Source organism: Haliaeetus albicilla, chromosome 2 (genome assembly GCF_947461875.1).
Source record: "Haliaeetus albicilla chromosome 2, bHalAlb1.1, whole genome shotgun sequence".
In the NCBI taxonomy this organism is placed as follows: Eukaryota; Metazoa; Chordata; class Aves; order Accipitriformes; family Accipitridae; genus Haliaeetus; species Haliaeetus albicilla.
The window spans coordinates 63986591-64013070 of NC_091484.1; the positions used below are offsets into that span (position 1 = coordinate 63986591).

The 26480-nt window shown below is 37.6% G+C and overlaps 1 protein-coding gene across 24 annotated transcripts in view; it reads left to right on the forward strand.

Moving 5' to 3' along the window:
* Window positions 1-26480, forward strand: part of SVIL (supervillin) — a 142881-nt gene that overhangs the window by 100140 nt on the left and 16261 nt on the right. For 12 of the 24 annotated variants that reach the window (XM_069777980.1, XM_069777986.1, XM_069777915.1 and 9 more), the window contains 11 exons: window positions 247-499; window positions 2000-2023; window positions 3098-3668; window positions 5179-5398; window positions 10946-11075; window positions 15173-15250; window positions 21616-21766; window positions 24439-24528; window positions 24614-24700; window positions 25785-25962; window positions 26254-26426. In XM_069777980.1, coding sequence (XP_069634081.1) covers window positions 247-499; window positions 2000-2023; window positions 3098-3668; window positions 5179-5398; window positions 10946-11075; window positions 15173-15250; window positions 21616-21766; window positions 24439-24528; window positions 24614-24700; window positions 25785-25962; window positions 26254-26426 — 1955 coding nt within the window. The remainder of the gene's footprint in view (window positions 1-246; window positions 500-1999; window positions 2024-3097; window positions 3669-5178; window positions 5399-10945; window positions 11076-15172; window positions 15251-21615; window positions 21767-24438; window positions 24529-24613; window positions 24701-25784; window positions 25963-26253; window positions 26427-26480) is intronic. The other 12 variants (XM_069777941.1, XM_069777976.1, XM_069777947.1 and 9 more) reach the window with 7 other exon arrangements.

Here is a 26480-nt window from a genome sequence, read left to right on the forward strand (position 1 = left end):
CGCCTTTTGAAAAATTGTTGTGTCCTAATCAAATGAATTTGTGAATGAAAATTTAACTTTTTTTTAAATCTTCAGCTGTTGAATTAGAATTCATCATGCCAATGTTGAACCACTGCACAACCACTTAGACTGCTATATTACATTGGCTATTGTGCTTCATGTGCAGTTCTTCTGCTTCTATCAGGTTAAGACTTTAAAACTTCATAACGGCTTCTTCAAAACTCATTTCCAGTTCTGTTTCTTCAGCTTGCAGGCATCAGCACACCAAAAAATTTTAGCTAAAGAGGAGATAAGAGCAGCCAAAGAGGCCATGGGGCAAGATCAGTCTGATGAACCAGATTCTTCCACCTTAAGTTTGGCAGAAAAGATGGCTTTGTTTAACAAACTGTCTCAACCAGTATCTAGGGCCGTCTCCACAAGGAGTCGAGGAGATATTAGGCACAGGAGGATGAATGCTCGTTACCAGACTCAGCCAGTCACTCTTGGAGAAGTTGAGCAGGTAAGTGCAATCTTCACTCTTTTTCATTTGTTTCTTTTTATTGGAGAAAATAGCTTCAGTGTAAGATGCCATAAAAGCTGGCCTTTTCTTTGCTCTGAGCTACACAATGGGGTCATGACTTATTCGCAGAAAAAAAGCTTGTCAGGAAGCAGTCTTCTGACATTGAGGAACAACATCCTCTAAAATGTTCAACTTCATTGGTGTGTTTTTTAAGTAATTCAAGAGGATATCTTCTTCCTGATTAGTGCATGCTGTACCTTTCACAGTGTCCGTCTTTTCCAGTAGAATATTACACGTCTTCTAAAAGTAAATTTATGACCAAAGGGGTAAAAACTGTGATACATATCATGCTTTAGATGTATTTTCAGGGAATTTTGGAGCTTTGTCGTGCAACTTTTAGACTTTTTCCTGAAAGCACTATATATTTCCATTATTAGTCAGGACATAGTCTGCCATTTTCCTCTGGGAGGGGGCATTGATTTTTGGGGGTTTGTTTGGGGTTTTTTTCCCCTAAAAGCAGAATACTTCTGAAATTCAGAAGTCAAAATGAAATTATTTAATATGTGCAGTGGAATTTGGCTTCCTGTTCTGGAATCCTTCTTATAATTGGAACTGCAAAGGAATGCCTTTTTAGCAAAGTTTGAGCATAAGATGACCCAGCAGTGGTCTTTCAGAGCTGATGTTCACAATAGCAGAAACATCAGTCCCTTATTATAGCTTTAAAAGAAATCACTTTAACAGTGAAGCACAACTCCTATGCATGTCATATTTCTAGGGATTTGGATCAATATGAGCGTTAGAAAGTTCCTACCCATCTCTTTCTATATGCTTCATTCATGATTATACATTTTCCATGTTATAATAATAGAATAGTGAGAAGGCAGGATTCCTCTGACTATATTGGTGCAAAGCTGTACAGATATAAAATTGTACTTTATGCCTACTTAGACATGAAGAAATAGTAAATATTTGTCAAATTTATTTTAGCAAGATTTTCAGACCTTACATAGTCCTCTTTCCATTCATTTCCCATGTGACAACCACTGTCACAGCCTGGTGTTTTTAATGATTATGTCACTAACTTCTTTGGGGCCCAGGAAGGTGGTCAATAGAAATGGGCTGAAACAGATGGGAAAGAAGTGACAGTCACATTAGTTTCTCAGACTTCTACAGAACAGACTTGCTCTTTAAGCAAGTAAACACAGAGGAAGCATGTTTTGTCATCTCTTTCTGAACCTAGGAAAAGAAATCAGAGTTGACTCTGAACCAAGTTCAGTGGGAGTGTATTTTCAAAAAGACTTTCTGTAGTGAACTGTTCATTTGGAGTGTTGAGATGTTTTGAGATGCAGTTACAGTTTTTCTAGGAAGAAACAGAAGAAAGGTATTGAAATAGATAACTAGAGCTTACGTTACCAAAATACATAATTGTAAATGTAAAAAATCTTGTAACTAAAGCTGAAATCCTTTTTCTCATCTACTCTAAATTTCTAATTCTGATAGATGCAATGGAAAAAGAGTAAACTGGTAACTATTTTCATAATCTTTCTTTGGAATCTTTGAGCTAGTGTAGAAGTCTTTGCTCTGCTTTCCGGTTTGTTTAATGAATGACTGTGTTGTCCATGCTCTATGGAATTTGCATGTGCATTTTAAGTTTTCAGTTCATTTCCTCCTACTGGTGTGACTTTTGTCTATTCCTTTTGCATGCTGTTCACTAGCCCTGCAGTTTAAGAAACGAACAAAGCAAGCCAAACAAAAAACCTCTCCTGATGTGTATGAAGGCATGTTTGTCAGTCTTTTTCATAGCTTTTGTCTCCTTTGGAGAAGACAAAGCCAAGCTCTGCATTTCAGAAAAATTTTGCATCTTAAGCATCTCTAGGGAAACTTTATAATATTATTACGTTAGAAGAGTAGAAAAGATAATTGTTCCACTGTGGAGGCCAGCAAAGCAAATTTGGAGTTTTTTGTAATAGGCTTCTTAGATTCAAATACTCTGCTCAGAGATGTACATGAAAGCCAATGTTTCTATTTGAAAAAGAGTTAAATCAGCTTCACGCAGGACTGTTAGTCTATGTTGCAGAAGTGTCAGGAATGTCTGCCCTATGTAGGACAGCACAGAGCAGAGTCTCTCTCTGGCACTGAGCTGGCTCCAGAGCTGGAAGCTGCATAACCGTTATCAGAGCAGAGCTGTGCCAAAGCTAATTAGTCCTGCTGAGATGCAGAGTTGATTAGCCTGGCACATGGCATGTCATTCAGTGTCTGAAACCTGAACTAATTTCTTTCCCTGGTGCTGTGCAGTACCATGCCAGTATGAGCCTTTTCATGGAGCCCTGACACGATGTCATGTTGCATGCTACACATATACCCTTTATTACTAAAGATGTTGCTGTTCACATGCAGTTGTTTCTTCCCTGGGTGAAATAATCCACCTGCAGCCAAATTAGGGGGCATTGTTGCTCTCCTTATCTGTTTCTAGTCCATATTTATAGAGCACTATATTCATTCAGAAGCACACCTCTGAAGAACTGATGCAATTAGGCTGTTTTCAGGAACTGATGATTTCAGAGCTTTTAAGTCCCTTTGGGTTTTTTGTGTTCATAGGTACAAAATGAAAGTGGAAAAATTACTCCCCTGTCAACTGCAGTTGCAACATCGGTTTCAACGATGGCATCTACCCTTTCTCCATTGTATGCTGGAGACCTGCATACAAAGCCAGCTCGTGATGGAAGCATGAGCGCTGCTGCTAGAGCTGATGTGAGATTCCACTCTTCAGCAGAAAACTCGGATTCTTCAGGAAAATGCGCACAGAAGTCAGAACAGTGGCAGCCTTCAGTGGAAGTGCTAGAAAGCAAAAGAGCATCAAAGAAGCATGAAGAAGAGAGAAAGAGGTTTCTAGCACATGAAGCTAATGAAATTACAAAGTACAGCTCCTTTGATGAAGAAACCACACATCCTGTTCCTGAAAAAACAGGAGACTACCATAAAGAGACAACATACAGTTTCCTGAGGAAAGGCAGCACAGAACTCTTTAGTTCACAAGCACTTTTTCAGCCTCGTGAACAGAAGGAAATCGATACTGGTGTGCAAGGTAAATGGGAAGTCAAAGAAGGCCAGTCCTTTGAAGAAAAGATGGATTTGGAAAGTGTTACAAAAAGCAAGATTTTGCAAAGAGGTGCAGTATATACTTGCTGTTGGTGTAGTCTCATTCAGCAAATGGTGGTGTTTCTCTAGTTTTAAACATCTTTATTTCAAGCATTATCAAGGGTGGTTATGTTTCCTTTTTTAACACTGCTTAAAAGTAGAGAAATACCTGTGAAATCTTAAGTTTTACAAATACAGTTTTCTCTTTGTTATTCTTTCAATTCTTCAGCCTTTAAAGATAGCTCAATTTTATTCAAATTTTCTTACCTTGAAAGAAATGGTATTATACACTGAAGCTAAGATGTATCCTTTCTTCTTTTGCCCTTGCCCCTGCCCTCCAAAATGCTGAACAGAATAAACTTGCTGCTCTGGATCAAGTGTCTGCTCTTAATTGTTGCCTTCTCATGCATATATAGTTATGTATTAGCTACATATGTACATATATAGCTAGTAGTGGATAATTTTCAGATAACTAATTTTGCAAAACTACTATTATTTTATTTTCAGTGTGGCGACAAAATATAAACCAATTAATTATCAGAGCAATTACATTTCTATATGCACAGCATAATTCAAACTTATAAGTAAACTCACCTATCTTTAAAGTACTTTGGAAATAATCAGTCAATTTGGTCATTGCATAAAGCCTTCTATTCTGTTGAATTTAGAAAGATGTTGTATTACTTTTCTGTTTTATTATGATGGGGTACAGGACCACACTACCCTGTAGTGCTAGGAGCATTTTTGTCTTCATCATGTGAAGTTAATTTATTTCAAATGTAATGATCTTCAAACAGGTGTAGGGAGAAAGGTATAGTTCTGCCTGTGTTCCTTAAAAGCAGTGTCCGTTCTATCCAATTAACTTTCAGTGACTGCAGGGGAGATGGAGGCTAGGATAAAACAGGAGCAGTTGTGTATCAGAGGGGTGTTGTGCTTGTAAAATTTGAAAAAGAAAAATTAAGATCACTTATATTTCCTTAAGGATAACCGAAATGGTGCATTTATCTTTCATCAAGGCAGTTTTTCCTTTGGTTTAATTGCTGCTTGAAAAAACAAAACCAAAAAAGCCCCCAACACCCTCCTAGAAAATAATACCTTTATTAAGCTATTAAATGTCCTCCCAGTATGCTACTAATGCATTAAACTGCTTTACCAATAAGTTAATTTCTTATTTAAGTTTTGTCTGCTTCTCTTCCCCGACTCTTTGTTCCCCTCTCACTTTCATCTGTCCATTTGTTTTCCTGTTGGTGTGATGACAAGAGCAGCAGTTTGTGCCTCATCCATATGAAGCTTAGAATTGTATATCGAACATGATATTCTGTGGCTTCATGTGAACTTTAGTCACAAATGGTCAGTCTTTGCAGCAGATAATATTGCATGATTAATCTTTGTACTCTAGCTTAGCCAGAAATTTTTCCTCCATTAGGATAGCATGCGATTTGCATGTTAAACACCAGATTTGCTGCTTCAGTATTAGTAATGTGAAATATGTTTGAGAATAGCACTAAGTCTAATTCAGCACTTTTCTTCTGAATGGGCAGACCACGCTGAGCCTACTTCTGAACTCCCCAGCACATCAGCAACGAGGACAATTTCACAAAATGCAGCTGTGGCATCCTGTAGACTGCAGGAGCTCTCTGAGCAATTGGAAGGCAAATTTTATAAGAATTCCTGTGAGATGTTTTCTGTTGGAGAGAACAAAGCACAGACAACGGAGGATGTCCTTGATAATTCCAGCAAAACAATGTCAATTAAGGAAAGGTACTTAAATTTCACTTTTTTAAAAATAATCTCTGTAAGTACAGTTATTAGACTGGTGGTATAAAGAGAAGCTTTAAACCCATTTCTGAAAAAGCTAAGCAGTGATTATTAGGCTTTATTAAATGTCAAATACTAACAGCAGAAACATGCAGCTAATCTGCCTGACATGCTTATAAAGCAGATGGTGGTGAATGAGAATTACTGTTCAAAAGAACGTGATAATCTGATTTTGAAAGAGCCACGTGAGTAATCAATAAGTAGTTCAGAAAATGAAAGTTGTAAAAATATATGTTCTAGTTGCATTTATACTGATATACTCAATATAATTCCCCAGGTTCTGCTTTCAATTACACCAGGTATAATGTGATTTTTTTTTTTTTTTAATAAATTTTTGTTGTTCTTTGGGAGTCTTTTTTTAAATAAGTTGAGTACAGGGAGACAGGGATAGACTCTGTGATGTTTCCCTCTACTTCAGAAATACATGGTTGGCATTTTGACTTCTCAGAACATACTGCAGGGATTTTAAAAGGGTAATTAGTTGGACAGGTTTGTGAGAGTATTAGAAATATTTTTTCCAACCCAAGATCATTCTGATCTGAAACAGAATGTTAAGTGTTCTGCATTTGTGTAGACAGTACGAGTTCGTGGCTGGAGCTCCAACAGCTGCTGTAATACTTGTAAAACTCATTCTAATTTAGTTAAAATTTTGAGAGTATAAACTCAGCCCCAAATTGCAAAAGGATCTGGTAGCTGTCCAGTAAGTAAAATTATGATTATTTGCTTCAGGTTGACAAACAGGCCTACTTTTACTTCAGTTTTTCTGCAGTGAAAGCAGAACCAATAAATAAAAATAGCTTTGATTAAACTTTCACTGTGTAAAAGTATTCCCTCACTTGGTGAGGTGGGTGTGATATTAGGAACTCCTAACCTTTTGGTTTGTTTTGTTTTAAACATGATTCCAAAGCATGCTTCTTAAATTCATGTATTTCTAGGAGTATGTAAGTCATCCTCATTTATAGAGCATCCCCACTCCCTGTTATACCCTTAATATAAAGAGGGTGTACAGGGGCAGCTACAACAGCTGTGCAGTCTTAGTCCCTCTTCTGCAGGATGTACCTACCTTTTTCAGTTTACTGTTGTTATTTAGTTTAAAGCAACCTTCACACACACACCCCATCCCCCTTCTGTAAATATGTCAGCTGTCTGGACAGATAAGGTTTAGGACCAGTAAATTCTGGTTTATAGGTGGTAAATGATCTGCCTTCCCTGATCCTGGTGCGGAAAAAGAGATTGGAGGGGAGGGAAGATCCAAGTATTAGCAGCTGTTTCAGTCCTAAATTTAATGCTTCAGTTGAGTTGATCTCTTGAGGAACTCATGTCAAGGACTGTCAGTCACACACACAATTTGGAATTGCTTTCGTTAGGCCTCCAAGACTGTCTAGTCAGTCCCAAAGCTGACAAAAGAAAATACCTGCTGTCTTGTCAGGAATTTCTATATTCTGTTTCTACAAACTTCTGTAAGTGGCAGAGCTGGTATCAAAATGTTTTAGCCTTCCAAAATACCACAGTAGCCTACTTCTTGGCCCAGAATTAAAATGCAACGAGTCATTTTCTTTTGCTTGGCTATAGCTGATGCCAAGTATTCATAAACCTCAAAGAACATTTCTGCTAAAGATTAACTATTACACTTTGGACTTTTTTTTTTTTTCCTTCCACATTCACTAACTTCATCTTCCCATCCAGTGGATTTTTCTGGCTGTGTCAGACATTCTTTCACCTTATGGAAGAACAGCTTTTCCACAGATGTAATGATATTTGGGCAGGATGGTCTGGACAAAAGTGATTTTCCACAGACTTACTTCACTGAACTAATATTATACTTGTGGAGTGAGTGCATGCCTTGCATTTTCAGAATTACCTATATTATGTGGAAGAATGAAAATCATTATTTTTCAAGGAAGAAAAGACACCTATCCTCTCTTCTTCTGCAAACACACAGCTTGGAGGTGAGAGGGAGCAAAGGCTCATATCTTTGAGTAGTTCTGGCTGTGTTTTGTTTTAGGCAGCCAGGGCCAATCCACTGATGTGTTATATATGAGTGGTGGAAACCTTTTTTTAATTGTCTTGCCTTCAGGAAAAGGAACGTCTTGGAGGATGTCGAATGGAACATCAGTTGCATGTAACTACCTGACTTTGCATTTATGGAGACCAAAGTTGCTAGAAGGCCACCCTATCAGCTCCACTTTAGAAATCAGCTGCATGTCACAATCACCATTTAAAAAACTACAGATAACTCTAGTTTCTGGTGGACATCTTGCTATCATTCATTCCTTCTCGGGAAGAGCCCAACCTAAACTTAATTTTCAACCTTTTTTGATGTATGGATGCCAGAGCAAGACTTCCTTATGCAGACTAGTCCCACCTATAGTGAATTTATGTGCTCTTTAACAGTCAGCTTCCTTTTTGTAGTTACTTATCTCATATTGGCCTCTAGGATTTATGACTTAGCTGAAAAGAACTGGTCAAGTGTAGCCAATGGAGTACGCGTGAAAGCCAAACGTGTGTTCAGTTTAATCTGTCTCAAGGATAACACTAGCAGCTATGATACTAAAATATTGCTACAGAAGAAAGATGTGTCATTTTTGACGTTTTTTTTGCCAGGACTTTTGCCAAGGCCTTTCATACAACGCTCCTTCTTTAGGCAAAACCATTGTTCAAATCTTGTTTCTATTTCCCTTCAGAATTAATCCAATATTTTGCCTTCAGCTGTGAAAGCTTTTGCTTTGAACTCATCCTGACGCCTCTGGGATGATGATCATTCTATCTTGATGGCAGATATTCTTTCTCAGTAGCAGGTGAAATGACACAGTGCAAGCTGTAAAAAGCTTTTCTCTTTCAAGAAAAGAGTAAAACTGATTTTTTCTTATTGGAAAAGGAACTTTTGGAGGCAAAAGCAGTATGAATAGAACTGTGAAAGTGAATAATGAATTCATTATTTATCAAAAGTGGAAAACTAGAGGTATGCAATGAAACTAGTAGGAAGCAGGACTTAAACAATCCAAGAGTTAGACCCAATAATTGCCTTATTTTTGCAGACTTTCCAAAAAATCAACTGCTGTCTACTTTGAGTTAAGCTACTGAGCTGGTGGGCTTGCTTGTGTGAACCAATTCAGTAGTTCTTGCATCTTTATTCATACAAAAGGGTGCCCTCCAATTGTTGCTGAGTCAGGGCAGTCTGCGTTTATTGCTGTTTCCGTCGTTTGAAACAAATGCATGGCTTTAGGTTTTACACAGCAGTGAAGTTTTTAATGGCATATAGGGCTTATATGTTCCTTTAAGTGGTGATTTCATTGCTCAAAACAGACAAATGTGTGTTCTCACTCTTAAGAACAAATTGTTTCATTACATATAGAAGCGAGGAGTGGAGGGCTAGTATGAATCCATCCTCATGACAAAGGAGAAAACAAAGTCTCCAGACACAAAAGCATTCTCAGAGTTACAGATCTTCTTCTCCTGATCAACCAAGCTGTTTGGGGCAAAGGTCTAGGGCAATTACCCTGCAGTAATGTCAGGTTTAAAAAAAAAAAAAAAAAAGATTTTTTTTTTTTTTTTTTTTTTTTTTTTCTGCCTGCTATGCTGAGCAGCTATAGACATTTTTAAAACCAAATGCATCTTAGGCCAAAGCTGACCAAAATGCCTTCCAGCTTCAATTATCACAGATCACTTCTAAGCAAAGCTTACCTGAGAGAACGTAACTACTGAAGATAATTCAACTGCATGGTGGCAATTCAGTCCCATCTTGGTCTCCTCCACAGTTTCACACATGCATGGATGCACTCCAGAAGATTAGTTCTGGGCAGTGAAATCTTGTATACGTTCTGGAAACAATGACCATGGCCTCAACTCCTTATTGTGAGTCCTTCTCACCCCTACTCATCCCGTACTGTGAGGTATGAAGCAACCAGGCAATGTGAAGCCTGCCAGCGATGCCTGCCTGGGCAGGAAGAGAGGAAATAACTGCTTTCTTGAATACTAACACTCTTAGCGCCATTGTATTCTGTGGATTTACTGTTTTCTGCATTCTCAGTTTTTCTCAGATGACTGCATTAGGACCAATTGGTCATCCTTGAATAGGTCAGTAGCATGGTTGCACCCCTTAGATTTTTGCAGGAAGCAGCTGCCTGAAACTTGGCTTCTGGTTAGACCTATTTGGTCCTACCCTTTCCTTCTCCTCAGTTTCAAGACAAGCCTTAACTGTGAGGGTAACAGTAATCGCATCTCTAAAAAGGAATCTCCATATCTTGTGGTCAAAATAGGTTTAACTACTGAACAAATATTAATAGGGTTAAGGGTTTTGTATAATCCTTACTGAAATGCCCTAGATTAAAGAAAGTTATGTAGTAAAACTTAATTCAACCAAAATAGTGGACCAATGCAACTGTTTGTACAAGTACTGCAGATATACATTTTATGGATTACTAAGAATGATTTCTGACAGCTAGAAGACTTGTACAAATATTAATTTCTGAGGAAGGTAAGCTGAAGATCATGCCTGTGTAGACCTCGTATTCTTAACTGACTTCCCATACTCCCAAAAGTAATCACCTCAGGGTTTGTATGGACAAATAGGTTCCAATTCTAGTAAAATAAATCTACATGCTGATCCCACCAGAGCCAGTGTCCCTTTGTGCTATATTCAGAATTTTGCTCAAGATTAGGAAATAGCATTTTCAAAATATCCTACTTACCTGAGATGAATGGTAATCCACATTTTAAACATAAGGCATCCTTTAAATGAGTTGAATCCTGCAGACAGTTTTCACAGCTATAGTGTAGTTAGCACCAAGTTACTAGTGCATTGATACTACTGATTTGTGTCACAGCAATGCCTGAGCTAAGCAAAGAGATACTAAGTGATCCATAGGAGTCTGATAGTAACCTCAGTTGCTGGAGTTGTAGTGAAAGCAGTAAGTGCAGAGTTGTCATTTGTTGTGCCTGATGAGACCTAATTGGTGGGTGCCTATGGAACACACCTCTTTCTTCTTGGGTTTTAAAGAAAATTATTTTTAAAATCTTTTACTAAGTACAATAAAGACCAAAGGTAGGATTCATCATACTAACTTTGGACATCCATAGCATCCATAGCTGAGCTAGTCAATCTCTGTCCCTCATTGACAGAAGGGAGGGAAAAAGGCAGTGATTAATCTAACCTATTTAAATGTCTACTTTACAATGATCTGCATCGTACCTTGGTCTCCCTTGACTGTATTGGCAATTTCCACTGACTATACAAATTAACTGGGGTGTCTGTCTCAAATCTACATGTCTGTGTTTTGACAGATGATTCCCATTGAACATGTTTGGTAAAGGCTTGATGTTACTTTATGAACTTTGTATATGTGTATAAAATGTAAATAACTATAATGTTAGAAAACTTAATTTCAAATTTTCTTGAATGCAGCATTAGTGAAACAATAAGGGTAGCTTTTGAGGATAACAGGAAGTACAGTGTTTAAAGCTAGCTGTTGGCATGGTTTTTTCTTCTAGGTTGGCGTTGCTGAAGAAGAGTGGTGAGGAAGATTGGAAGAGCAGGCTCGGCAAAAAGCAGGAGTATGCAAAAGTGTCTGTCACTGATCGTAGTGCGCAGATGCAAGAAGTTGAGCAGCTGTTGAAGAAGGTAACTCTATCCTTGTTTGGAAAAAACATCTTGCTTGAAATGCTTCAGCTTTTTGAAGATGCATCCAACTAGACAGGCATGCCTAATATTAGCTACTAGCTCCTGCTATTCCTCTTGTTGTCAAGCTTGTTTAAAAGACAATTCTCCCAATGAGAGCTCTTTAAACGAGAATGTCTTCACTGTCTTGGGATGTGTAATATTGGTTACAGTGTCTTTACATCAGCACATTATGAACCAGTAAGTGGGCCTGTAAGGCTTCTGGAATGTTTATAGGTATAAGGATTTAAGTGTTTTTTCCCCCCAATGAAATTGGCTTAAGCATTTAAGTTCAGGTGTCTTGTTTAGTATGGGTGAGCTTGTAAAAATTTCAGATTCCTAAAGCTATGTTTTCTCTGTTCATATACTTTTTTTTGTGAGCAGTAATTTTGGATCTTAGAAACACTGAGGAAATGCAGGTACCAGAGCATTCATGAGCCATTTGGCTTTTGGTTATCTTGCATGTTTGTTATCTTTGGTGTTTGTGGATAGCCAAAACCATCTGGACAAGGATTTTATCTGTCTTGTCAGTGTTAGTGAATAGAGTGGGAGATGGGTGGAAAGGTGTAGAGGAAAGGGAAGTCCACATTGTTAGCACACTCTGGCTATGTCTATACATGAGTAAGTTATGTTGCCCAGCTGGAGTGGATCTGTAAAGCAGAACGATTACTGATGAGGACCTGCTATCTTTGACATACTTGCTTGTTTTGCTTCAGTGATGTTTTGCTTCAAGCTAAATTTAGTCTGCTTCTGTGGCCTGACTGCCGTTAGCAGCCGTGGTGTTACATGGGAATCCTGGAGTGTGCTTCAGGGCTTAGTTTTATCCAAAAGTCTGTGCGTTCTGCAATGTGAACCAAAGCACAGAAACTGAGGATGACTGGGAGATTTGCTTCAAAATGGACTGCTGGTTCAAACTACAGGACTAATGTAGACTTGCTTCCTTTCTGAGTCTAGTATTTTGAAAATTACAGTGTCAGATACAATAGGCTGTTTCAAAAGCTTTTAATTTTTGAAGGAGTATTTTCACAGAGGACAAGTGAAGATAAAATTTGTGTTGCAAATTTTACTAGTGGGGACAGTAATCTCTGGATCCAATTATTTAGTTGTGAAAATGCTGCTTCTATTAAATAGTATAGGCAAACAGTAACAAAAAGTCTCCTGTTCCATCAGTATATTACAAGCAAGGAGTTGTTACACAATCTGTCATTATTAAGGATAAATCTGTGCCTGAACATGTGACTTATCAATGGTTGTGGGTTAACTGGACAGAAAAACAAGGAAGCTGATTTTTGCATTTTGGTTTATGGGCTTTGTTTTGGTTTTGCCCTGTGGACTTGCTCAAAAATCCAGTTGCTAGTTTGAAGGATGTCCTAAAGCAAAAATAGTTTCAGTGTGGAAAACAAAACTGGTCACATTTTTAATGGGCAAGTCTCCAGAATGACAACTATTGAGATCAGGTAACAAATGTACTCCAACTAAAGACAATGGGGTTGAGAAAAAGCTTTAAGCAGCTGCCAAGATTTAGGCAGAGAGAAAACCTTTGTTCTCTCTTCTAGCTCCAGCACCCATATCCTCCCTGCTGTGTTACCATGTGCAGCAACTTCACTCAGCATAGCACAAGTTAGGCTTTTAAAGAAAGTAAGCAAGCATAAAGTGCTTTAAGGGTACAAGCTTTGAAGTGATAATGCTAGCAGTGGGAGTTTCTGTGACAGTGGGTCACCCACTCTGTTGGTTCATGTTAGCTCTTGGATATTTAGAGCCTAAATCAAAGGATTTGCATGTCTTCCAATGGGTGAAATGTTGAATGTATAAGAAAAAATGTTGGTCTTATTAGATATACAACTCCCTGAACTGTATTGATATTTGTGATGATGATTCATTACGTGATACATGATAAATAATGTAAAGCTTTACTAAGTTGACCACACTGCTTACAACACATCAGCTGCCTGCCTTTCAATCTGGAAATACTATTATTGATAATTAATCAGTGTGATGGCTATTATCCTTTGAGGACCATGAAGCAGTGTGCCACTGAAGTCTCTATTTGTAGAAGAGCTTTGAGACTACAATGTACTTAAGAATCTTAGTGCTTTCTGTTGCTGGATTGCAATAAAAATGCAGGAATTGTATTGATTACTGTCTTTTGAGCTAGTAGAAATACCATTTCCACACATGGCAGTCATGTGTTGATGGCAAGAGCGTGTAAACTTCTGTCATGCCCTGCTGGTTCGAAGTAATGCCTGAAGATTTTAGTTGCAGTATGTCACTCCTGTTAATGTAGTCAGACACCTTTTTAGGTTTTCTTTTGTTTGTGTCTCTTTTAAAAGGCTATCTAACTTGTTCTGGAGATTTAATTATTGAAGCATAGCTATATAAAATAGAAGTTATTAGAGTACATTTAGTTTTCTTATAAACAACAAAAGTTGAAAGATTCATACTCTTAAGAAAATAGTTACATTAAATAGTGCTGTTTGATCACTTCTAGTCAAAATGCTTCTGCACACTTGTCTGCATGGTGAGATATTTCTCCAGATGTGTTATAGTCATTTATATGTAGGCTAAACTGTAGAGAAACCATAAAATTCATGGAAAAGCTGACAGAGCAACCTCAAATTGGGGGGGAAGGGAGTAAGGAATTAACTCAAGGAGATACAGATGAGAGGGGAAGTTGAGATTTACTTGGAGGTCCAGCATCTGTTTTGATGATTGCTGCACATAGGAGGAAAATTTGTTGGAAGCTGTGAGACTTCTTAAATTATTTATATGTATGGTAAAACATACTTGGACAAGGCAAAGAATAGCCCTAACATCAGGTGAACAACTGTATACTGAGGAATATCTTACTGGGGAAAAAAAATTGCTTTTATTTGGGAAAAATATTTTGGATTTAGTATATTTGTATCTATCATCTTAGGTTGGCTGGAAGACTTCCAGTTTGTTGGTTTTTTTCATGGGTAGAAAAATTAACTAACTTTAAAATCTTTCCTTAGTATCAAAATAGCAAGATTTACTGGAATGAAAATTTCTATTTTATAGTCAGCCATTTTTAACAGAGTCCCTGATTAATGTGATTACCAGCTGCATTACAGTCACATTAAAGCAGTGAATGACATTTGAAATGCACTTACCTCTTATTGCAAGTTCAAACTACAGCTCAGCACTGGTGTTAAAGGCTAGGGCTGAACAATCAATTCAAAATTGCTCAGAGATGAAGTGTGTAAAAATCTTAAAGGGGCTAAGACCTTAAAAAGTGACCTTTAGGCAAAATATTAGTCTCTTGCTGTGGTAATAGTTTTATCCATTTCATATATGGTATATCCACCAAGTGCTTGTATCCCATTCTAATCAAAGCTGAAACTCTAATGATTAGGCTTCATTTTGAGCCACTCTAACGAGCTGCATTTACCCATATTCTGTGCAATGTTCCATATTTGCTTTAACCTATAGAAAGGAAGAAGAATTATAGATGATAAAGCCATGTCTAATGAGCTTTGGGTAAGCCCAGCTCTGAGGCAGGGGTTATTTGTAGGCTTTGTATAGAATGGTGAACTTGCCTTCACTGAGTGCTGTGGGCTTAGCAATTCCCTCCAGATGGCTTTTGAGTATCCCAGTTTTAGTAAGCGTTCTTTTCTTTCATCCAGAAAATAGATGACTTGTTATTTAGCAGGGTCAGATTAAACTTGCAGCAGAATTATTTACATTGTGGCTGACATGGTTCATAAATTTAATGGTGCATGAAAACAGAGACAGAAGAATTATCAGCATATGAAAAGTGTATCTTCTGGCTGTGCTGTTTTGTTCTGTGTTGAGTTGCAATGATATTGTTACTAACTTGTTTAATTCCTGCATGGAATGGCTTTGGTAAACATGCTGTTGTATTGTGACAACATTTTTGATCTCTGGCTTTCCAATAGGGAACACATTTCTAGAAGATTAAAAGATTCAGATTTACTCCATTTTAAGAAACTAGGGGAAGATGAGTTATGTCTCCCCCATCTCCATTTCTGATAGTCCAGTTCTTTTCTAATTCCTTTGCTTTGCTTCTGTCCTTGTCATAGGAACCTGTATATGCTTCTACTTACTCTCCCGTTATACCCGTTCTCCATAAATTTCATCCTTTTCTACCTATTAATCAGGTGAGCAAAATTCTGCACAATTTAAATGCTCAACAATTTCAAGTAGGCACATTTTGTCAGGTTTGGATTTTGGGTTGTGCTTTTTTTACATAGGAAATTATAATCCTCTTAACTGATTAAAGCAGCATTTACTAAGCTGGTTAAAGAAATGTAGTATTATGCCACTATGCTGTGTACTCTTCTTCAATATACATTCTGCTAGTGTTTCTCTCACAGAACTTTTAAAAAAGCAACCAAATCTGTTAGACTATATAGATGAGAGAGAAAATGAAGGAGACATTATTGCATTCATTATAACACTGGAAACTTTCAAGTTGTTAAAAAGGGTATATAAAAGGAGCAATGTGTAACTGCGCAGCATTTATTTTAGAATAAAATGCTGTGTACCCTGACTGCTTTGTAAGTAATGCACATATACAATGTAAGATATAAACTCATCTAATTTATTGACTGTAAAAAAAACAAGCTGCTTTTGTTCAGAGGTGACTTTCTTGTAGTGCTTTTCCCTAGTCCCTGTCTAAAGGATTTTTGCCTTGGCACATCCTGCTTCTATTCTCTGACCGTTGCATCTTCCTGCCTCTCTCTCTCTTTCTCTTTCTCTCCCCCCCCCTTTTAAGGTCTGTAGTACTAGTTTGAAAGAATCAAGCTCTCTGATTTCTGATGAACGTCATCCTTGGAGATGGAAATTGAAATGCTGTATAAACTTCCTATTTAATTGTTGGAGGGAGGAGTAAGACAGAAAATTACATTCAGTTCTAAGATGCGCACTGCCAAAACAACTTGTGGCAACAGAGTTAACTTTGTGTTTGCTTGGGAATAGGGTTCTGCTGCTGTTCCAATAAATGCTAGAGAAGCTTCACATGAAGTGTTCCTCAAAATCATGTCCATACCTCTGCAATTCCATCATAAACAATTAGAAGAACTTTCTTATGAAGAGTTAAAAGATAATGAGGAATATAAACTTTCTTCAGCTAGAGCGACTCAACAAAGTTGTCTTTGAGCAGAAGTAGAATACTCGTTCTTGATCTGAGCAAACAGTACCTGTTTCACATGATCAGAGGTAAAAAAACCAAAGGCAGCAGTGGGCAAAGAAGTTGAAGAAAAACACGAGAAAACAAGGAGAGTTCACTGGATGGTCTCAATAGATCTATGCAAATCTAATTCTGTTTTATTACACCTCCTTGTCCCTTGCCTCCCAGCTCAGATCTGTGGTTGTAGTACTACAAGGAATCCATTGCGTTCTTCTCTCCCCCACAAAACACAGTGTATGTCCCATGTGGGGAGCATTCTGACCAGCATGTGTAATGGCAGTGAATTCAAGGGGCAGGGATTCACTGCTAGAACAAAGGATGATGATTATGGCAGAGGCTACTGGAACTACAATAAAAATTTTGACTACAGATATTTACCTTTTTCACATTCACTTTGATAGCCATTTTTGAGGATGATCTTTTACTCTGAATTTTTTTTTTAATTAAAAATTAAATTTGGGGCTAGTGACTGAAATGCGTTAGTGTTACCTCTTCTCTGTAAGCTCTGGGTTTAATATAGCTTTATTACCTTTCACTTCAGATAACATTAATTTTGTTGTGACAGAGTTTACCAGCTCTATGTATCTAGAAGGTAAATGTATAATCTAACTTAATAACGTAATATGCCTCCAGTAGTGAGAGGAGGTCCTTCAATGTGCTGTTCATCCCATCTATCTTAAAAGGGGAACACCTAAATAGTGTTCATCTTTCCATTGATTGTGGTGAGCTACATCCTGCCCTCTTAGAAAGCTGCTTCCTCCTAGCATGGCACAATTAATCATTTTGTTGTTTTATATCAAACATGAGCTGAGTATGTTCTATTTTGCTCAAACCACTTTTGAACAGAAAGCTGTGCATTTGAGTTTTCTCCTTTAAAACAATACCCATATAAAGTTGCAGAGGAAAACAGTGCAGAAACTTTTCCATATTTGTACAACTGTTGGATTCTTCTTGTGCTTTTTTTTGTCTTGGGAGCCTAAACTGGAGAATTTACTTGTATTAAAAGCAAATAGATACCTTTTGGATTCTTTTATATAATTTATAACATTGGTTTTAAATGGATCCCCCTTTTGAAAAATACATTTTTTTAATGTTTATTCTTGGTTTGGACTCCACCAGGTAGGGGCGGTCTTGATCTTCAGCATAGAAAACCATGAATTCTCTTATTTCTTGCATTAAAAAACAAAACAAAACCCCAAACAACAAGCTAGCATGCTAACAGACCACTCTCAGTTGTGTTCATGTGACCTAAAGGGGGTACTGTTTGGACTGGAAAACTGTAGGGTACAACTTGGACCATTGCCTAGATGTGGGCCCTTTCTTAGCATGAACTGACACTGCAAAAGCAGTGCAGTGCCTGTGCGTACCCTCAAGAAATGTGTTGCAGTGCTAGAATAGACCAATATCATCATCCAACCTAGCCAAGCAGTGGAAGAAAAGTATTCCTTTTTTCTGACTGTTCTTGCATCAAGCCTGTAACTCCTTCTCAGACTTAAACCAGATCTTTTAGAAAAATACACAGTCTTTATTCTAAACTGTCAACATACAGAAAATTCACTGCAATATTAAATAATTTTTCATGTGTAATTATTCTTGCTGGGTAAAACTTAACTCTTAACCCTCTCTTCAGTAAAAATAAATACTCATCTGATTTAATCTGAGGTAGATTTTTTTCAAATCTTGAAAACATATTTTAGCCCTTTCCCGAAACCTTTCAAAATTGTCAGCATCCTGGATAGAAGTATAGAGGCTGGAAATGGATGAGCTACTGCAGTACAGATTATCTGTTCAGAACTGTTCCATGGGAATTTTTATCATCTTTTTCTGTTTTCCTAATTGGCTGGTTTTTGCTTGTTTCCATTTTCAAGTAACATTTCTCTCAAAAGCTTTGTCTACCAGATTTTTCTGATAACCTTTTTTTACCCATCTATGTGATTATTTATTCTCTATCACTCTTTTGTATGTTGGTGTTATCTCGAGAGTCTTCTTAGCAGAACCATATCTTTTTTCCATGTGCATGAAAATATTTTGATCAAAGTTGAGATGAATCAGATCACTTCATGGCTCTTTTCTGTTTAGAAATAATTTTTCGGTCAGTTAACTAGTTTGCAGCCTGTAAGCCGCACTGATATTTTTATATTGCTCAAAAAAACTCAATGTCATCTGTGATTAAGTCAAATATATTAAAGAAATCAGAAGTAACTGTGTTAACATATTTAATCACACTTGATCTCATCAAACTTACCATTTTGATTAAACCTGTTTTCCATAATGCCATGTGGAATGGCACTAATTACGTGCCTGTGCTTTGATTCTTCATTGATTGTCTTGCAGCAGTCTTCCCGTGAGTGTCTGGAACAACACACAGCTTGTGTGACCTGTGCCTACATGCTTTTGTTTTACTTCTTCTAAATATTGTCCCTATCTGAGTTTCTATCAGTCCTATACATTTTCCCATTTTCAAAGGCTTTTTTTAAAATTCACTGCTTGTGTTTGGGGCATCTCCTATTCCAGTTATTTCATGTTGTTGGATGCCAATTCTTCTGATCCTTTTTCTGTTTCAGTTCATTTTAGGAATTTATCATTTGTCTGAAACAAGATATCAATGAACACATGGATGTATTTTTCATGATAAATTAGGATATTTCATTGAATGTAACCACCTTTTTTTTTTTAATGGAAAAAATTGCATTGGAGCTGTTGTCTTCCTAAGCTTTTATTTATTCTTGATGCACTAGTTCTTGTTTCGGTTTTTTATTGGGGTCTTTAGCTCCCCTTATCAAAATGTCACAGTTACAAATTTGAGTATGTTCTTCTTTCGTATCTTAATTTTTTTTTTCACTTGGAAATAAAATTTGCACTTAAAAGCTTGTCGAGTTTTACCTTTCTTGCCATATTTTCTCCCAACCAGAATGTGCTTTGACCAACTTATTCCTCCGTAAATGCTGCCATTTGGCACTTGTGAAAGCTTTCTAAACTATTCCCAATTACCAGGTGTATTTTTTTCTGAAATTTCTTCTGACAATTGCATTGGCTCATGTTAGTTTTCCAGCTATTGAAAATTATTCTTTCTTTTTCGTTTTTCACCAGGACTGTTATGGCAAATTAAATGGGTTAGTGATTGCTTGGTGTCTGTTCAGTTTATAATTTTTTTAGTTCATTTGTTCATTAATAGATGAAGGTTGGGAGCCTTAATGCATTAGGAAGAAATCTAATATGGAATTACTCAGAGTTTTGTAACATAGACGTCCAGTCTGATTTTTTGTTTTTAGGAACTCTAAAGATGTTTTGCCCAGTGGAACAGCTTGAAATCTTCCATTAAAAAAAATATGTTTGCTTCTGTTGTTAGACAGCTACTCTCTTTTGTCCTTTGACACAGCTCCAGAATTACTCCTGATTTTTCTGACAATTTACATATGTAGTGATTAACACACACACTTTCCAGGTCTGTGTCTTCAGAATTTCCAGTAGCTCTGCAGACTCTGAAGCTTCAGGTATTTGCAAAATTCAAAATTAAGCCTCCTGTTGCTTTAAAAAAAAAAAAAAAAGTATGAAAGAATCCATATGACTCTACTTCTTTCTGCCTCTCCCTCAATTCCCCTCATATTGTAATGGAAGTCAGCATCCTCACTAAGTTAAAAGTATTTGTTTTGTGTATGAAATTTCACTTGTGGTTTCATTAGGTATTTATTAATTTCCTGCCCAGATCTCCTTTAGTATGTTGCTGTGGTTTTTTTCCTACCAGCTGTTCATCCCAGCGGTGGTTGTGCTGACATTGGAATGGGCAGAGATTGGGGGAAGTGAACAGAGATTACTTCCAGTGTTTTTCTTTAAAGCATTCAGAGGCTTTTACAGACAAGGAAGCAATATTGAATAGACTTGCATTTCTATTGAACATTTTGGAGTTCTAGCGAAAAATCAGAGGTTTTTGTCTTGATTATCATGACTTACAGTCATAGTGTCTGGCTGCCCAGCTATCTTTCTTACTAAATTGAGAACAAGCCTTACTGCAGAAGGCTGTAGAGATACATGGAACTAGAGGAAGGAGTGGAGGGCTCTCATGTCCTAGTCCTTGTACAAGCTACTTCTTGGCTTGTCTTCACTCTTCTGGCTGATGAATACTGCTTCGGTAAAGGCTGAAAGCTACAACATATCTGTTTCAGTGTGTCTGCTGCTGTCACAATAGTTTTTATACGAAGTGACTGATTTATTTAGTCTGTTTGATTTTAAGAAAATAATAAGTAAGAATATCTGGGTTTATCTCTCTTCCTTGTATCTTGAAAGGAGAAGAGTGTTTACTTTATGTTCACAAGCTTTTGCATACTTTTTCATTTCCCCTCTGCAGCTGTATGAGCTAGAGCTGTGCTAAAGCTTTAGATTTTCATGTGGTTTTTCAATTGTAGCAGCTAGGTTGTGAAGAAAAATGCCAAATAGCACACAACTTGGAAGTAATTTTAGTGTTGACAGTCCCATGCACTAAAAATACTTTTATGCTTGATTTCTATGCAGTATAATCCCTGAAATGTTGCTACTTTTTTAAGATGAGTACATTGAAGCAATATTTCTTTGGCCTGACCTAGCTACAGCAGAGTATGTAAATTCAGTTTCTTTCCTATTTAGTGTACCTTCATCAATCCTTTGTTGTTAGGAGGGCACTAAGATAGTTAGTGCTCCTTAGCTGCTTCTAATCACTCAAGCTGTTGGCTGCTACTCTCTACAGCAAGCAGGAAAAGCTGATAGTAACCTAAAAAAAAAAGGGGGGAGGAAGGGGGAGAGATGATCACAGTCACTGGAAAAATACTCAGTAGAGCAAGCTGATATAGGAACTAAAGTGAGCAGTCTCTGGAGAGAGAAGGCTGCTAATCCTGCCTGGAGAATTGAGTTACTGTAAGAGACTGATTCAGAAATCACCAACTGAAGTTACACTTCATTGTTATTCCCTGTGCCACCTGCAGATTTGCACACTTGAAAACATTTGCTGAAAGTCAGTTTAGTGATCTCAGTAGTGTAGGAAGTCATGCTTCAAAAGAACAAGGTCTGGAAAATTCTGTCATTGCAGAGTAAATGCTTAGAGTGATGCCATTTGCCTTGGCTGGTAGTTTCAAGAAAAGGTCAAAGAGCACAGACCAAAACCTTATCTTCACAATGGGGCAGCAAGACAATGAAGCTTCTCAGGGTCAGGGTCACTAAGCTGTGTCTGTGACTTTACTTCAGTAGCTTGTTCTCCTGTTCTCTTCCCTCTACAGCTGGCAGTTGAAACATTCAGTCAGTCTTTTGCTATATCCTGGCCAGTTTATCTTTTAAACATCTCTTTCTCTCTTTCCCCCCAAAAAGCAGAGAATGGCAGATAACCAGGAGAGTCAAATGACCATTGAAGAAAGGAAACACCTGATTACAGCTCGAGAAGAAGCCTGGAAGTCCAAGGGTAAAGGAGCAGCCAATGACTCCACACAGTTCACTGTAGCTGGCCGAATGGTAAAAAAAGGTCAGTGATGAAATGATCCCAATATAAATAAGTCGCTGCTTATCTGTCTAGTCAAAATAAAGTCAAGCTAAAACTATGCAGAAGCATATCCATGTTTAGCAAGACAAGAACTGTTTATCTTCAACTGAATATCATGTCATCAGGCTGTTTACTCTAGCTTCTTGTGGCCGTTTGTATTGATCCATTTTGTTCTGCACTGTTGCACTACTATCCACTTATTGTTGGGCTCTGTCTGACTGGTGGTAGTCAGTCATTTGAACTGTCATATGTTTTGTTTTCCTTTCTAGTACAACCCAGAGGACATAGTTGGATTATTCTTTCTTATGTATTCTTCCTTTGAAAACCCAGGTGCACTGTTTAGAGAAAAGTTGTGAAATCTAGTTGTTTCTATTGCTGGCACTTCGCCCACTCCTAGGATCACTGGGAATATTTAGCAAACAGGTGTTATTTTTATGGATGCTGTTTTGGACAACAACTTGAAGTGTTGTGTTTGGCTGAAGAAATCACTGAACAGATTTCTGCACAGAACCAGGGAGTAGAAATGACAAGGGAGTAATGTTGACATTTTGGGGATCTCTTAAATTCAGTCACTGTTTCCAGATACAATCATTCTTCTGAAGTGGACAGGAGTCCCTGAAAGCTGTACATGGTAGAAATACAGCTGTTCATGCAGTGTGCTTGGGAAGAAGGGACCTAAACTGATCTCTCGTGGTTAATGAATACTAAATTTTGCTTTGTTACAAGAACTTGGTTATTAAATACAACAATGAACCTTGAGTTAAATGACAACCACCAAAAAAAATCATTGTGAGGTGAGAACACTTGCAACAGGGAGTAACTCCATCTGCAATCCAAGCCACCTTCTGTTGGCAGATAAACAGATACATGGTATTAGGAATTACATCTGTTAGTAACATATTTCAGCTGCTGCTTATGTTGTTTTGCTGCTAGAAACACCAGTGGTCAGTGTTTAAATGCTTACCTATTTTGGAGGGTCACCAAAGACAGGCTTTTTGAGTTTGGTGGGGGTTTTTTTGTTTTGGTTTGGTTTGGTTTTTTGCCAAATAGATTTGCCTTTGGAAAGGAATAGAAGGTGATAGCATTTGCTTTTCTTAATGGGAAAAGAAAAATACCTTGAAAGGATCTCTTTAGGTGGTGCGATCATTCTTTTGGAGAAGCAAGGTAATCCAGTGACAGTTGCATCAGTAAAAGTAGCCCAAGTGGGATTTTATTCAGATGTGTGCTATTTTTGTTGCCTAAAAGAATAGATTATCATCATGAGTTTTTAATTTAAAAGCCAATGAGAAAGCAATGCAAATTTAAATTTTTGTTATATACATGTGCACAGATGCTGTATTTTAATTGCTGCTTATGACTGAAAATTTTTCAGTCCTAATGGGAAGGTGATCTTTTACTAACATCTGAAGTGGTTCTTAATGTGGTCTTGTGGATTAAGTCCTGGGAGAGCTGCTTAAGAGCTGTGTCCTCTCAAATATGTCTTGTTGAAGGCTTTACTGGTTGACTTAAAACCTGCTGGAATTTTGAGTCTATTAGGTAACAGGGAAAAAAAATATTTGTGGAAAAGCTACTCAATTACATTCTAAATCTATATTGGTGTTTGACAATTATGACTTGCTAGGACTTGCAGTAAAGATAGTGGAAACATGGTTAGTATATATTCTCCGAGCACAGTATTGGTTTAATCTGATCAAAATAAACTAAAGGCTTAAATTTATGTGGCTCAGTAACTGGTAAGCTATGGCTAAGTGGAAAATAGAGGAAAGTTTAAATGTCAGTTTCCCCATTTACTGAAAGTCTAGGCAACAAGAGGCAATAGATGCAATTCTTTGCTTCAGTATGCTTTTCTACCTAATAAAAAAACATGAAACCTGTAGAGTGTCATTTCTCCTACTGGAACAACATAGATTCGCATGAAAAGAACTAAACAAAAATCATTTTATCCACTGGGTCCAGAATGAATCGCTTTATGGTAGTTACTGAAAAGGTGGGAGGAGAGTACAACAAAAGGAGGGACTAGTGCTTGATACAGTGGGGACTCTGACTTTCATTTCTACTTCCATTTCCACGTGTTCTTAAAAACACAACAGGGCCCAAAAATTACTGCTTAATCCAGGGACAGCATTCACAGGTCAGATGCATCCTGCTACATGGATTAATAGAGATGGGTTGAAATTAAAAAAGGGGGTTGAAGGGGTGGTAGTAGCGAACGTGCCAAGCAAGATCTTGGTATTTTCCCTGCTAACCATATCTTTTTGTTCAGAACAGTTGCATGTTTTTAAAATGTGGCTTGTGGTAGAACTGGAGTCCAAAATGTAGACCAAGTGAACTGCTGCTACCCTGAAAACAAGCAAAATGACTGTATTCAAGAGAAAGCATGTATCTTGTGTTAGCTTGCTTACAGACACTTGGAAACAAAGCTTTTTTTTCTTGTGAATGGGATGGTTTCTGGGGCTGCTGTTGATTTAAGGAGCAGGCAGGGCAGTACACTCTGCCATCCTTAATACAACAGTTGTGGAGGCTGAGGAGGTATGAGGGTCTGTACAAAGTGGCCAGGCTTGTCTGCTTTCCCTAAATAGCTTCCCCAAGTCATCATTGTTGGAAAGGTGGGCTGACCCAGGTCTGCATTTCCTATGTTCTGTGTTCTTATGCAGGCCTGGCTTCTCCAAGTGCGCTAACACCAGTAGCATCCCCTTTTAGTAACCGGCAGAAGTCTACCACTCCAGTTACAAAGCCCTTGGAAGGTAAGGAATAAAAATGGCTGAAATACGTTCAGGCTTCTTTACTTCCTGTCACATCACTTAACATTTTACTTTCTGGTTTGCTTAGAAATTGAAGCCAGGCCTGATATGCAATTGGAATCAGATATGAAGCTTGACAAGTTGGAGTCATTCTTGGGAAGGCTGAATAACAAAGGTTGGTAGAGTTACCAAAGGTGGCAATGTATCTACTCTCCGACTTCAGTAAATCACTTGAAGTACCTCATAGTTAAAATATCTGGTAACAGAAACTGAATATTTCTTTGTTCAGACTGCACTTACTGATCACCCACTTTATTTTTGTGGTTCAGTCTTTGCTAAGTTTTAACAAAAAAGCCTTATGCTATTGTATTATGTATGTATGATAGAATAAATCACAAACACCAAAATTACTTTCTTCTTTCTCTGCACACGATGTACATTCTTTCTGAGAGCAAAATTTCTTAAAATCACACAGCCAGTTTGAACCATATTGCCATATACAGTGAAACAGCTTTAAATGTAGTTTAATCTTACTGAACTCAAGATGGGACCCTAAGCTGCTCCCAAGCACAATTCATTCACCTTCCTGCTTTTTTGAAAATTGACTTTCTGTAGCAGCTCATATAGCTTCCTTGTACAGCTTGTTGGCTACCTGTGAAGCTGGCTAGAGTTCTCTGGTGTTTCCATCTCATGTATCTGTCCTCTATTTGTAAAACAAAAATCCTTTTGTAATTTGTAGAGTGCCAAATACCATAAACAAATGTATTCACATTTCAGCAGAGGAGGCAGTAGCATAGGATAATGATTGTGCCATCCATACTCACTAGTCTGAAGTAGTGACTTTTCCACCTGTAGTTCTAGTAGATCTTTTCAAAGGAAGGAATTATGTGGTTGGAGGCAAGATGGACTGTGCAAGACCATAAAATGCTTATATCATCGTACCAAAACAAATCGTTTTTGACAGTGCCTAACTTTTTATTCAGCCATATTTCCCAACCATTTTGTAATAAAGATTATTGCTTTTGACTAGCAGTTAAACTCCATTTTTATCGTTCTTTTCCAACAGACTTTTCTACCATCTCTCCTTCAAATTCCATCAATTTAAAAAAACAAAAAACAAACAAACAAAAAACAAATACCACCAGCACCACCCAAAAAAAAAACCACCCCAACAACTACCAAACAAGCCATGTTTACCTTTTCTAGAGTTAGAAACTCTAGTATGATTATTTATTGGGTGAGGTGTTTTTTTCCTGCAGTTGCTGGCATGCAAGAGACAGTGCTGACAGTTACAGGAAAATCTGTGAAAGAGGTGATGAAGCTGGATGATGATGAAACATTTTCCAAATTTTATCGCCATGTGGATTTCCCTTCTTCCTCAGTGCCTTTGGACCTTGATGAGGACTTTGATGCCATCTTTGATCCTTATGCACCAAAGTAAGAACTATCGGGTGGTTTTTTGTTTTGTTTTGTTTTTTTCCATTGTTGTGAATGTAGATGTAGGGGTGGTTGTCAAAATGTTCAGCTTTAAGTCATCTTGTAGATATCTTAGTACCGGTTATGTCCATTTCTTATACATCCTTCTGAAATTGCTCTTCTGCCTGAATCCAGGAACTGATCCTGATTTCCTAACAAATGTCACACCCAAAATCAAAGCAAATCTCTTGTCATTGGATGATTCTGACTAGGAAAATTAACTGATGATTATAAACACTGCTTGTTTTTCAGGTTAATATCTTCTGTAGCAGAGCACAAACGTGCAGTTAGGCCTACACGCAGAGTCCAGTCCTCAAGAAACCCCCTGAAAATGCTGGCAGCAAGAGAAGATATTCTTCATGAATATACTGAACAACGACTGAATGTTGCCTTCATGGAGTCAAAGCGAATGAAAGTAGAAAAAAGTAAGCTAACAGGATGATTTGTACAAGACACTGTCTTGCTATTTTAATTTAAAA